We start from the raw sequence: 14,551 nt of genomic DNA on the forward strand, positions 1-14,551 counted from the left end.
AGAAAGGCGAGACTCACCAAGCCATTTCTCTCTCTGCCCTTCAGTTAATCCCACTTGTGTTTATCGGCCAGGCTGGCACAATAAACTATCTCAATGTGGTTGCTTTATATGGGCTAGATGTAGGTTTCTGTCTTAGTTTCCTAGTGCTGTTAGACAAAACACCACAAAATGCATGGCTTTGAAGAACAGTGCCTTTTTTTTTTTTTTGTCTCATCGATCTGGAGATGAGAAGTTAAAATCAGGGTCTTGGTTGTGTCAGTTCCTTCTGGTGCCTCTGGGAGAGGAGCTGCTCCTCTCCCAACTCTTCGTGATGTACCTTTGTTGCTTGTAGATGTATCTTCATATGGGCTGCCTCCCCGGCCAGAAGCTCAAACTCACTGCCATTGAGTCAGGACGGGGCAGAACCACCCCTGTGGGTTTCAGAGGCTGTAACTCTTTACAGGAGTAGAAAGTCTAACCTTTCTCCAGTGGAGCTGCTGGTGGTTTCAAACTGTTAACCTTGTGGTTAGCTGCACACCACCAGGGCTCTGGTTTTTTCTCCTTCTCTCTAAGGGGATTAAGTCTAGGACCCACCGTACTCCAGTATGAATGAACTGATAATGCCTTGGAAGAAACTCCCTTTCCCCCCAAATAAGAACATGTTCACATTTACAGGGGTTAGGACTCCAATATAGAATTTTTGATGGACACAAGTTCATCCATAGCAGGCTTTTTCCTGAAGCAACTATGATGTTGGTACAAGTATAAACTTGCAGAATAGGCCAAAGTTCATACTGTGGGAATGCAGTATTATTTCCACGAGGTAGCAGATATTTGACCAGTAATACAAAGAGGAGACTTTCAACCCCATAATTAGTCTTGGAAACTGAAAGGGGGAGTTCTACTCATCCTATAGGGTTGCTGTGAGTTGGAAACAACTCAGTGGTAGCTTGTGAGCAAGCGATAGCAGTTGTAAGAAGCCTTGGTGACGTATGGTGAGCAGTTGGATTGTTAACCATAAGGTGAGCAGTTCAAACCCATCAGCTGCTCCATGGGAGACAGATGAGGCTTTCTGTTCCAATAAAGATGTCCAGCCTCAGAAACCCACAGGGGCAGTTGTGTTCTGTCCTGTAGGGTTTCTAGGAGTTGGAATGGAGTAAGTGGCTGTGAGCTTAGTGTTTCAGTGTAGCAGTTGAATACTTTTTTTAATTTGGTAGGGCAGACTGATATTAGTCCCAATTTGTAGGTGAGTAAGCTGTGTTTTATAGCTGTTAGTACTTGACTTTGGTTTCACTGAAAGATCTAGGCTTTGAAATAGTTTGAGTCCAGAACTTCTGTCATCAGGTTGGGTCCTCTTCTCTGTGTTGCATTTTTGGAAGGTGGATGGGAGCACTGTCACCACCCTCTCAGATTGTAGGTGAAATGACGAATGTTCTCATTTTAAAAATGGGGCTAACAGTGCCCATTTCTTAGGATTGGGGAATTCAGCAAATGCTAAGAATAGTAGTTCAAAAAACTTGACCAGACTTGCCATCAAGTCAATTCCAACTCCACCAGTAGCAAGTACCTTCTAGTTGTAGGTTGCTACTGTTATCATAGTGATATGGCAACAGCCCTGCTGCTTTCTGTGAAGGAAGGATCACTGGTAAGAGTTGAAAAGTAAGTGCAAGAAATAGGAATGGTGGAAGATGACAGATTTTGAGCTTAGGAAAAAATGTAGCAGTGAGTTGATTTTTAGCAGGAAGATGGAATTGTGTCTCTGTTGTGGTTTTAAACACAGAAGCAGTGGGACATCAAAGTACAAATGTGCTAGCTAGTTGGAGCTTCAGGACAGGGCTGACAGGCAGGGTTAGTGCCGGAGGTGAATTTAGTAATCACTATCACAAATGATGTTTGGAAAATTTACATTTTGTGCCAAGACTTTAATAACACCTTCAATAGCAGCTGCTTGCCGCCTTCTGTTATGCAAGTTCTTAGTGCTATTTGTTACATCACACCGCAGTGAGAAGCTTGATGTACCTTTCCCTTTTCAGTACTAACAACAATACAGAAAGTCAACACATAGCTTACTATAAATAATAGGTAAACCTTAAAATCATTTATTAGTTTTCCTTTATTTTTCATTTATTTCCTTAGGCACTTTTCATCATGTATATAATGCCTAAGAGCTAGGGATGATAACTCTGAATGTTGGTTATAAAGTTCTACCATTTAGTGCCTGTGCAAACTAAAGTACTATTTCTGTAGTGCATTTCAAATGTCATGCATTCTAAATTAAATGCAATTTGTTTGAATTTACTTGTTGGGGAATATCTTGCCTTTAATAAAAAAGCTGTTGTATTTATTAATAGAACAATATAGTCTATGTATATTCCTAGTGATTTTTAAAATGTGCATCTGTATTGTATACTTGCTGCTTTCCTTTTTCTGAAAATTGAATCAGCTTTTATGGGGTTTTGGTGCATATTTTAAATTAATATACTAAAAACCTACATAAGCATATTTAAAAATATGGTTCCTGGTAATCTGTATATACAGTGGAGCTTCAAAAAGTTCATAGAAAAATGGGATGAAAAGATAATAGGATGTTTGCAGCAAATCTCATATTAGCGTGTTTAAAAATCAAATCCTTTTACTGACAAGTTATAGACAACTAAAAGCCCAGATTCCTTCTGAGCATTTGCTCTCTTGGCAAGTAATGTTTAAAAATTGTGATAAAAAATATATCCAACAAAGTATATACATCAGTTCAAGAATTTCAATATGTATAATTCAGTAACAATGACTACATCCTTCAAGTTGTGTAACAATTCTTGCTATTTTTCAAATCATTTCATTAATATGCATTCATTGTTTCAGCAGCCAAAATAAAATAAGAAACCTTATTTCCTTCCACTCTGGATACCCACTGATAGTTTCAGAGTGCTATTTAATTGTTTATATACATTACGTTTTTATCTATTCATCAGATGATGGACATTTTGGTTTTTACCACCCTTCGGCAACTGAATAGTGATACAATGGTGTAAGCGAGGGGCCTTCAAAAATTTGTGGGAAATTTCATCTTTACATTTTTTCCCATGAACATTTTGAAGCCCCTACTGTGCATGTCTCTTTGAATCCCTGGTTTTTTCAAGTCTCCTCTCTCTCTCTCTCTCTCTAGAGAGAATGGATTCACTGAGTCATATGGAGTTCTGTGTTCAACTTTTGATGAATCACTAGACTCCTGATAATCTGGTCTTGTAAAGATTGCAGCCTGGAAAACCTGGTGTGGTGGCTGTATTGTCCTATGAGATCACTCAATTAGAATTGACTCGAGGGTCTACAGCAACAGCAGCTTATGGCATTGAGCGTCTTTTCATGTACTTGTTAGCCATCTCGGCAGTTTAAAAAAAAACAAAACATTGGCATCTTCTAAAGAAAGCCCTATCCCTCAGTTTTGCAGTTGTTTCTTATTCTCTTTTTGTTTATCTAGAAACAGATGTATATATTTTTAGTTCTATGTAAAGGAAACACATCAACAGATTTAATTGTGTGAAGCAAGACAAAACTGACCTGAAAAAGTATTGTCTTTTATTAAATATTTGATATATTTTAAAATTTATTTGTGGCCAACATAATTTGATGAAGAAATAGAAGTCCCTCTCACTGAGAATAATGTGGAACGTAATTTCATCTCCTAGTGGAAATACTTGTATAATAAAGCATGGATATGGCAACACTTTCTGCATGTGCATTTTAATTATATTGGTTATATGCTTCATGTTGTATCATTCTCACTAATTCTACCTGTATTGCTTCACCATTAATTCAGACTCTGTCCTTAATGAAATGGATTTGACATAGTGGTTGCAGCTGTGGGCTGGAGTATAACCAGTGTAAGAATGGCACACGGACACGCTGAGTTTGAGTTGACTTGGCAGCACCTAACAGAACTAACAGCCACAACCCTTTAAGATCTCAGCTGTGTGTTAGTGTTCATGTCATCTGCTATAGATAATTCTTTCAAGCGTGCGATAGTCAAGACAAACATTATTTTTATAATGTTTGCTAAATTAAAGTTGATTTCGTGAGATGTTTTTGGGTTAAAGATTTTCTGGGCAGTAGATTTGAGGGTTCTATTTTATTCAAATTTTTAAAAAGTTTAAAAAATTCAAATTCTATTTAAACGTTTTCAGTCTTGTGAAGCTACTTCATTCCAGCAACATCTACCCCAGCTCTTTCCCAACAGTATTTTATTTGCTATTCCCCCAAACAAAGATTTGTGAGTTTCTTTTAAAATGTACAATAGAACATAGTTTATCTTTCAGAGATTTGCTGGGCCTTCCAGGAACTCTGGGGTGGCTTAAGCTTAATCTACAAAAAACATAGCCTTAATTGACTTCAATTTCTTTATTTGATTTATAGAATTATTAGGGTAACTTTTTCTTCCTTTAAAAAAAAAATCACTTTATTGGGGGCCCATACAACTCTTTTCACAATCCATACATACACCAATTGCACGTCTGTACATTTGTAACCCTCATCATTCTCAAAACATTTGCTCTCCACGTAAGCCCCTAGCATTAGCCCCTCATTTCCCCCCTCCCTCCCGCTCTCCCCTCCCCCTCATGAACCCTTGATAATTTATAACTTATTATTTTGTCATATCTTGTCATATCTTAGACTGTCCGACATCTCTCTTCACCCACTTTTCTGTTGTCCATCCTCCAGGGAGGAGGTTATATGTAGATCCCTGTAATCGGTTCCCCCTTTCTACTCCACCCTCCGGTATAGCCACTCTCACCACTGGTCCATCCGTACTGCATTCCCTGTGTTTCCAGTTTCTATCTGTACCTCTGGTCTAGCCAGATGACTTCCTTAAAGACATAAAATGAAATAAAAAATGCATAAAAGCTGTAATTTTTTTTTATTTACTTGAGCCCTTGATATCAGCTCCTCATTTTTACTGTAACTTTCTACTGGAGTAGAAAACCTCATCCTTTAGGTGAGCAGCTGGTGGTTTTGAACTGCTGGCCTTATTGTTAGTAACCCAGTGCATAACCATTACGACACCAGGGCTCCAAAAGCTGTAAGATTTCTACAGGACAACTTTTTTAAAAATTTAATTTATTTTTATTTTTTTTCAGGACAACTTTTTAATCACTTGGCACACAAGAGAATTTATACAAGTCTCTTGTTTTATTTGTCTTCTTAGTAAAACCTGTGAATGAATTGCTTAGCTATACAAGGGGGCTTCAAAAAGGTTGTAGAAAATGAGGTTAAAAGATAACGGCATTTTTCCTTGATGTTTTTGAGGTGCCCTCATATATCTATTTCCTTTCCTTGATAAACACTTAGACTTCTTAACGCAATGTTTTGGCTACCATTTCAACTGTACAGAAACAGTTTGATGATAAGACCAACCAAGAGCCTATTGGAAGCAGCCCAGAAGCTGACTCACTAAGGAGCATTGTCACTTTCAAGGGAAGGCCCAGCTCAAGTTCATATTTCAAAGCTTCATGCTATGATTAGATCAGTGAAAGGCACCCAACAAATCAAGATGAGATCTTGTTTGAACCTCTTGGGAAAAATGGTGCGGATGTAGGAAAGACATACTTAGTAACATGCAAGTAAGACTTTCCTTGCTCCCTTTCAGCCTTGTAAACTTTGAGGGTGGGGAACAAGTTGAAGATTCATAATGGCAAATTTTGTGGGTGCTGTAGTGCCCTTTCCTTCTGTCTGCCAGCGTAAGTCTTATAGTGACTAGGGGTAACTCCAGAAGCTTGATGCAGTGTCCGGTTTCTAGAGCTCAGGGAATAGACTTAGATCAGTAGTAAGCACAAGTATCATGTTTATGTCAGACACTGTGGCTACTGTTTCCTACAACAGGCCTGAAAAAAACCAAAGCAAAACTAGAATCAGTTCAGTCTTCAGAAACAGACCCCTTGCTCACTAGCATTATGTATATTAGGGGTTAACAAAAAAACATACAGGAGGGTAAGTAAAATCATGTCATCTAGGGTTTTTTTGTTTATGGATACATGGTTCCAAACAAAACACGTCTCTGATAAGAACATGACTGCAGACAAATTCTCTCAGTAATACACTTGTCTTGTTAGAGTCCCTTCAAAAAACAACAAAGGAAAGTCGTATCGAAGTTCAGTTAGTTCCCAGGGGGTAGTGTTGAGGTTTTTTTTTTTAAGTGCAGGAATGGTAAGAAAATTGATGTCTGTACTGGTGAGAAAAGGACCAGGAAAGATGTGCAGAGGGCTCTTTTCCCATGACAGTCACCTGTGCCTTCTAGCCAGGACTGTCCTATGAGAATTTCACTGGGAAACCTTGTCCTATCTACGTAGTCCTGATTTTTGCACCTTTCAGACTTTTTATTTCTGAAACGCAAACATTTGAAAGGAGCACAATTTGAACCCCCTGAGGATAGATGCCCACACTGCCATTTTGTTATTGTATAAATTGAAGAGCACAAAATTCTTACAGGAATCATTAGAGAGATGGAAATGCCGCCTTTAGAAGTATAGAAGCAGGGCCTTCAAAAAAGTACACAGAAAATGAAATAGAAAGATAGTGGTTTTTATTCCCTATGACTATTTGAAGCTGCCTCTTAGAGGCCTAGAGTGGAGACCATCATTAAACAATAGCTTCACATGCTGATACTTCAGTAAATGTTTCTAGCAATACTTTTTAACTTAACTGTGTGTGTGTGTTATAAAGGTGGAATTGCTCTGCCATAGTACTGTGACAATTGGTACTGGTTTTTATTTGTGGATTAGACTCATTGCAGCTTCATTTCTGAATCCAGTTTTGCAACCCTAGATTCTTCTAGGCGGCAAATTAATCACTATTGGCTTCATTTGGAAACAGAAGGCATATGCTTTCATCATGCTTTTGAAGGTTGCCTCAGGTAAGAAAATGCTGCAATGATCTGAAAAATGTTTCAGAGACCAGGCTTAGTGAATATGTAATTTCACATAGAAGGATCAGCACAAGGCAGGTCCTTATGAGATGGAGGTTACAGGTGTCATAAGTGTCCAGCTTTCCCAAACTGCTGTATGATTCTATTATCTGATACAGCTAATCTTCCTTCCCTCAGTGTCATATCCAAACCAAACCTAACCAAACCCACTTTCACTGAGTTGGTATGGACTCAGAAAAACCCTTTACAAGATTTTCAAGACGATATGTGTAGGGGAGCAGGCAGCCTCATCTTGAACCACTGATCTTGCAGTTAGCTGTCTAACCCAGAGGTGCCAGGCTGCAGCATCGTACAGAAACCACTGTTAAGAAAATGGCTTATCAGGTTGTAGATACTGGCAAATTCCAAATCTGTGGATTAGGTGTGAGTCTGGAGGGTTCTCCTCATTCACATGCATAGTTACTGGGATTTATGAACCTAAGTTGGTAACTTGGAAGACTGACTGTAGACACAAAGAACCAGAAGGTCAAACCCATCAAATTGTTAAGGAAATCCTCACATACGAACATCAGAGGACTACTTCCAGCTATTTTCTATATTCTTTTTAGTATAATGTTCAAAAAGGAAAAATTAACATTTAAAGTGCTGTTATCTAGAGTGGGGCTTTCTCTAGAACATTCTTAAAAGTTAAAAGTACTTTGATTTGTTTAACATTTCACTGTTTGAGAAGATTTACGTAGTTTGAGAGTACTGATTTCTCTCCATGGTTTCACTGGACAGAGAGAGTTTCTTACACGCTGTGCTCTTCCTGGTCGTCTTGAGAGGATGGAGTTCCTTGACACGGACTCTTTGTTTCTGAGTTGGCCTTATATGTGCCATTCTTTATTTCTTAAATGGTTAAACAATTACTGACATTAGTTAGCTTTATGACTCGGGCAAGCCTTTGGGGGGAAAAAATCTGTGTGCCTTAGTCTCTCCTTTTGCAAAGTGAGGATAACAAAACGACTTACCTTGTTGGTTGGGGGTGTTAAAGGGTTAAGTGACTGAAAACTATGAAGTACTGGGGACATTGCCTGGTGCTCAGTAAATGCTCTGTATGCTGACTGTTCCAATTCAGGCAGTGTGTAGGGCATGAATGAGATCAGTTCTTAACTGTGTCTAAGAATTTGTTGGTAAATTGGGTTCTTCTGTAACCTTGCTTTAGTGTAAGAAGCCTTGGTGGCACTGGCAGTTCAAACCCAGCAGTTGGCACCATGGCAGAAAGGTGAGGTTATCTGCTCATGTAAAGATTTACAGTCACACAAACTCTATGTAGAATCATTGTGAGTTGGAATTGACTCCATTTTAGTGGCATAGTAGGTGAAGCATTGGCCTGAAAACTGTCAGGTTGATGGTTCAAACCCAATAGCCATTCCACAGGAAAAAGGTGAGGCCGAATGCTCCCATAAAAGATTTACTTTAGGAATCCCTAAGCAATAGTTCTCCTCTCTCCTGTAGGATCTCTCATGTAGGATTGTTGTGAATTGGAATCAAATTGATAATGGGTTTGGTTGGTATAGTTAGTGTAAGGAATGGTGGAAGCTTTTTCAATTATTTAAAAGCTGCATGTGTAGTAAGTAAAGGTGATTTGAATAGGAGTTGGTTCAGTAGTTTCAAAGTGGAGGCAAATTTACATAACATTAAAGGGCAAGTAGGAAATGTCCTGTTGTACATAGGGTCCCTGTGAGTCAGAACTGACTTGATGGCACCCAATAAAAGCAGGAATTGTCCCTAACATGGTTCTTTGTTTTTTTTTTTCTCTTAAATAATTTTATTGGGGCTTATACATCACAATCCGTACATCCATCCATTGTGTCAAGCACATTTGTACATTTGTTGCCACCATCATTCTCAAAACATTTTCTTTCTACTTGAGTCCTTGGTACAGCTCCTCATTTTTCCTCTCCCTCCCCGCTCCCCACTCTCATGAACCCTTGATAATTTATAAATTATTATTTTGTCATGTCTTACACTGTCTGATGTCTCCCTTCATCCACTTTTCTGTTGTCCGTCCCCCAGAGAGGTTATATGTAGATTCTTGTAATCGGTTCCCCCTTTCTACCTCACCTCCTTCCACCCTCCCAATATCGCCACTCTCACCACTGGTCCTGAAGGGATCATCTGTCCTAGATTCCCTGTGTTTCCAGTTTCTATCTGTACCAGTGTACATTCTCTCCTCTAGCCAGATATGTAAGGTAGAATTGGGATCAAGATAGTGGCGGGGAGGAAGCATTAAAGAACTAGAGGAAAGTTGTATGTTTCACCATTGCTCCACTGCACCCCGACTGGCTCGTCTCCTCCCCGAGACCCTTCTGTAAGGGGATGTCCAGTTGCCCACAGATGGGCTTTGAGTCCCTAATCTGCACTCCCCCTAATTCACAGTGATTGATTTTTGTTGTTGTTCTTTGAAGCCCGATACTTGATCCCTTCTACACCTCGTGATCACACAGGCTGGTGTGCTTCTTCCATGTGGGCTTTGTTGCTTCTGAGCTAGATGGCTGCTTGTTTATCTTCAAGCCTTTAAGACCCCAGACACTATATCTTTTGATATCCGGGCAAAAATCTAATAGAACTTTAACAGTAAAAAGTTCTGTATTGTAGAACTTGTTAAGCAATAGTTTTTATTACCCTAGATGTTTAAAGATAAATTAGTAGAAAGTGGGCTATTTTCTATGTCCTACAGGTACCTGGAAAATAGTTTGTTGTTTGAGTTGAATCTTGAGCATACACCTAAATATAGTGCAGTGATGTAGAACAAAATAGTGTACATGGGACTCGAATTATTAGAAGGATAAATATTACAGTTTTTAACAAGGCATGTCAGTTAATCTGAGTGATAAATCAATGGAGAACTAGGGGTTGCTGGGTTTTATTTGAAACAATTATTTTGAAATGATTAGCTGTGAAACCTTATTTTAAAACTTTAAAATGCTAGATTTCAGATTTCTTTCCACTTAAAAAAACCTTCTTTTCAAGAAAGCAATTTTAAAAAGCTAGCTAGTTGAGTGCTATATGAATTTTAGCCATTGCTGTTTTATAATCACTGATAATGAGTTTCTTGCTATGCTTGTTTCAGATTTGTGCTATTTTAAATGAATTATAAATATGAGGGCAGGTAAAAGGCTGCTACACGACTGGGGTCTTTAAAGCTGTGTGAGCAGCCGTGCAGGCTGTAATTACTGGCTTCCCCTTGTCCTGAGGAAAGAAGACTGAAAAACAGGCACACGGAGACACTTAGGCCGGTGGCCGTGTGCACATCAGACCCCTGATCAGGAGGCTAGATAGTGTCAGGCTCCCATCACCAACTGCTCTGGAAGGGGTTGCAGTAGAGTGTCCTGGATGTAGAGGGAGAAACGTGTAATAAGACAAATGTAAGAGATCAGACTTCTGATCAGATATCTGGGGTTTTATCTATGATCCTTAGTCAAGTCACCTTTTTGATTTGGAATTGGAACTCACTCCCATGACTCAGTTTTCAGCCTTAGAATAAATCAACCTTTTGAAATCAAAAGGGCAGCATTTACCCCAAATTTAGAGGGGTTAGTGACATATCCGCCACCAAGGTCGACGTACTAGGCAGTGTTTCCATTTCTCTGACCCTTCTTTGAAGAATTCTATATCCTTTGATGTACATCATGTTAAACAGCAGGTTGGGCACCCTCAAGGGAATCATTTTGTGTTCCAATTGCAATTTCTTGAAGCTTTGGGAACAAAAACGTTCAAAGGGGCAAGATCAGGACTTTCAGTGGGTGGAGTAAGGGTTCCCAGTGAAATTCTCACAGGATAGCTCTAGACACCCTTGAAGAATGAATGCACCCGTGGGTGGGTGCATTGTGATGGGAAACATTCTTGGTTTAATTTTCCTGGCCTTTTTGTTACCTACCACTGCAGTGTCTGAGGCTGTAAAATCGTTCCAAGAGCCTCATCGTTCTCCCATTCTCCCATGGAGCTGCTTGCTGGGTCTGAATTGCTGACCTTGTTAGCAGCTTAGTGCTTACCCAACAGCAACAACAGGACTCCTTGTACTACTGCTCATGTCTCCAAATCAAGTTATAGCTAGTGGCCGGTCATTTCTTTTGTTTTCTTCATTCTACAGTTTCGGGGCTTTCAGCTGTGCCAGGCCAGTTTTGTACCTGTCCCCTCATTTTCTTTTTTTAAAACCCCCCCCCCCAATTTTCATTGCATAAAATAAAGTTGAGAAATGAGGTGGGCTAGGGATGATGAAACCCCCATGCAGTTGACAATCCATGTATAACTTTGGACTCTCCCCAAATCTAACTACTAAATAGCCTTCGGTAGACTGGAAGACTTGTCAATAACATAAGCAGCTGATTAACATATTTTGCATAGTGTATATTTTATATACTGCACCTACATAAAATCTGCATTTTTAATATGACATAAAATATATTTTGCAATAAGTAAAAAGGTTTCCATGTTTGCTGGGATACTGATAGCTTCATGATTTTTTTCTTTTTTTGAGTGACACAGTAATATTATTGGGGGCAGGAAAGAAAGCACAGGATTTTGTCGCTTGACCTGGGCCTTAGTTCCTAGTGAAGACTTCATGCCCCCCAGCCCATCACAGCTTCTTGGGAAATGATTTACCCCAGCAGAGCTGAGCAAGAAAAGCATGACTTGTTGGAGTTGGAAAGAAGGGGGAGAGCTTATTCAAATGGGTACTAACAGGCCCCCAGGGAGGAGACCAGGGATGGCGGAGGGGGATGGCAGTGAAGTAGGTCTTCTTTGCACAGCAAGGACCCACCCGCAATGGGCAGCACAGCAAAGTGGACTGGGTGAAGTGATGCAGCAGGACTCAGGACACCCCAGCTGCCCCTTCTTCCCTGAGAATGAAGAGGGGCATTCCCTTTGCCATGGTCACTGCCACTTGTTCAGTGAAGCTGGCCAGGTTTACGACCCGCTCCAAGAGGCCTGTGCACTCATGGGTTCTCAGTGTGATGTGTACCCTGTTGTACATGTTAAACCATTCAGTATGGTGGTCCAGTTCCTCCGCCTGCAGGGCCACCCTGGGCATGAACCCTAAAGCCCTATTGAAGTCTTTGAAGTGGAATTGCTTGAAGATGGCATCCTGACCTTCCAGTTAATTCTAGCCCATGGCCCTCAGATTTGGCAGCAGCTGGTCCCTTGCCTGGGCACCAAGCCTGTGTGCTTTGCCGACCATGTCAGAGCAGAGCTTGCTTGGGCTGAATTTTCTGTTTCTCTAATGGGTCTTAGACTGGCCTTTATCTTGAAATAGCAGGCAATTGTAGCTGCAGACCTCAATCTATGGTACATGGCAAGCAATTCACCTTTCTCATGTATGTCCTGACTTCTCTGCTTCTTGGGAGCACATCCAGCACCCATTGTAGGTGGTGTAAAGATACTCACTGCTGCGAATGGTGAGAGCCGTATATACAGTGATACTCAGTTTCCTGGAGAGAACATCTGGTCACTTGGAGACGATGATCATCTCATAGTGTTTTAGAAGAAATCTGCATGTCAGTTGACCTGTGCAGTTCAAACTTGTGTCATTTAAGGGTTCACTGTTTCCTAGCATTTGGCACAAAGGGCCATTTTGAGTTCTCCATTGGTGCTAATGCAGATGACAAAAACAAGCTGTTATTTTAAAGTTTTGTGAATTAGGTAGAGGTTTACATATCACATTTTGCTTTTAGCAACTTCAACAACGTACCAAACCTCACTATTGGCTTGTTCTTCCCTTCTTCCCTTTCTCCTGGGGGTGGGGATGGGCAGTGGAAGGATTGAGGGGAGGGCTACAAAAGTAAATATTTACACTTTATCCTGGATTATGGGTTGTAGTACAAAAGCTCTTAATTACCAGAGGTGCTGAATAATATTCACGCCCCCCCCCCCACCTCCCAGTTTGGGAACCTATGCTCTAACCTATCAGTTCCTTTCTCCTTTCTCCCTCCCACCCTTGGTAACCATCAAAGTCTGAATCTCTTTTTTTGGTATGAAAATCTTTATCCTGACTTAAAAACAAAACAAAAAAACATTTGGTATCATACAGTATTTGTTATTGACTAATTTCACTTGGCAATGCCTGCCAAATCCTCCATGCCATTAATTTTTCAGTTGCATCATTTTGAAAACATATATCGTCTGTGTGTATGCACCAAGGCTTATTTATCAATTCTTTGACCATTAGGCATCTTGCTTGCTATAAGAGATGCTGCAGTGAACATAGATGCGCGTGTATCTGCTTATGTTTTGCTCCTTATTTCTCTAGCGTTATACCAGGTAGAGGGATTATTGGGTCTTAGGGTAGTTTTATTCCCAGTTGTTTGAGGAAGTATGGTACCACTTTACACTGTGGTTGTACTTTTACAGTCCCAGCAACAGTGGATGAGGTTTGTAGTCTCTGCACCTTCTTTAGCATTTGCTATTTTGTTTTTGAACTTTACATTTTTATTTGCATCGCTTTGGCTGCCTGGATGTTGCCTTTGTCATCTTTGAACTATCTGTTCATGTGCACTGCCTATTTTTATTCATGTTATTTGTTGTTGAGATGCTAGTTTTTAATAAATTTTAGATATTCCTTTGTGTGAGATATCATTGCCCTCATTCTGCCCCACCAGTCTTTTTCTCTTTTGACTTTTTTTGTGAAATCTTTTGATGCAACTAAGTCTTATCTTTAGGAGGTCCCAGTTATCTATTTCGTCTTCCATTATGTTTGATAAAGGGTTTTTACCAGCTATTAAGCTCTAAGTTTGTCTTTCTCCATCTACATAGCATTGATAAATATGTGTGTATGATATATATCTATCAATGATATATGTATCAACGAATCATTGATCTTTAGATTTCTAGGGTCTACATGTAAGTTGTAAACCCATCTTCGGTATGTTTTTGCATATGGAGTGAGGTATGGGTCTTTCATTCATCTGCAAAGGAAATCAAATTTTGCCAAGCTGTGAATTACTTACTGGGCTTATGAAGCTAGGCCTGCTTCCAGTGTTGTTCCCCAGGTCAGGGAGGCGGGAGGTTTGTCTATGGTGGAGAAAATGAGACGAAACTAGTAAGGAGGAGAATGAACTCCTGAGGTGGATCCGGTGGCACTGAGCCTCTGAGGCCCTTGGTGCCTGAGGTTCATTCTTTGTGTCTGTGCACTGTTAGTGTCCTGTAAAACCAGTACATCCTGGTGATGTTTAAGTTAACTTGACCTGGATTTCTTTCATTCACAATTGAGAGTGCTGATTAATACATTACATGCTAAACTGTTTCTACTGTGAATTTTGAAGTATTTAAAGATAGTCTGAACTCCAATCTCAGGATAAACATTTCATGTTAATGGTCTTGTTAAAAGTAAACTCCTGAATTAACATTTTGAAGCAGTGGCGGGGAAATAAGATTATGCACAGTATCTATCAGTTGCTTTTGCATACATTTAAACATGTTTTTATGGCTGGTATAGCATGGATCAGTATTCTTTTTGAATCATATCTTTATTAAGTAGTTTCATTTAAAGAGTCACCAAGAAGAATTAGATATAATAATTTCACTAATTAGGCATAAATAACCTCGTTGTATCTCACTTAGTGGTTGTGGTAACTATGCAAGAGGGGCAGGAAGAATGAGGGGAAGAAAACTGTAGAAAGT

General features: G+C 39.8%; 1 protein-coding gene across 1 annotated transcript; it reads right to left on the reverse strand.

Annotated features, from left to right (window-relative positions):
• Nucleotides 1–11,747: 11,747 nt before the first annotated feature.
• On the reverse strand, nt 11,748–12,113 carry LOC101660632 (pterin-4-alpha-carbinolamine dehydratase-like). Its single transcript, XM_045289548.1, is given in 1 exon segment — nt 11,748–12,113. A coding segment is annotated over 1 exon segment (366 nt).
• Between the last annotated feature and the right edge of the window lie 2,438 nt (nt 12,114–14,551).

Source organism: Echinops telfairi, unplaced genomic scaffold (assembly GCF_000313985.2).
Source record: "Echinops telfairi isolate 266 unplaced genomic scaffold, ASM31398v2 ScPeMD7_29;HRSCAF=101, whole genome shotgun sequence".
In the NCBI taxonomy this organism is placed as follows: domain Eukaryota; kingdom Metazoa; phylum Chordata; class Mammalia; order Afrosoricida; family Tenrecidae; genus Echinops; species Echinops telfairi.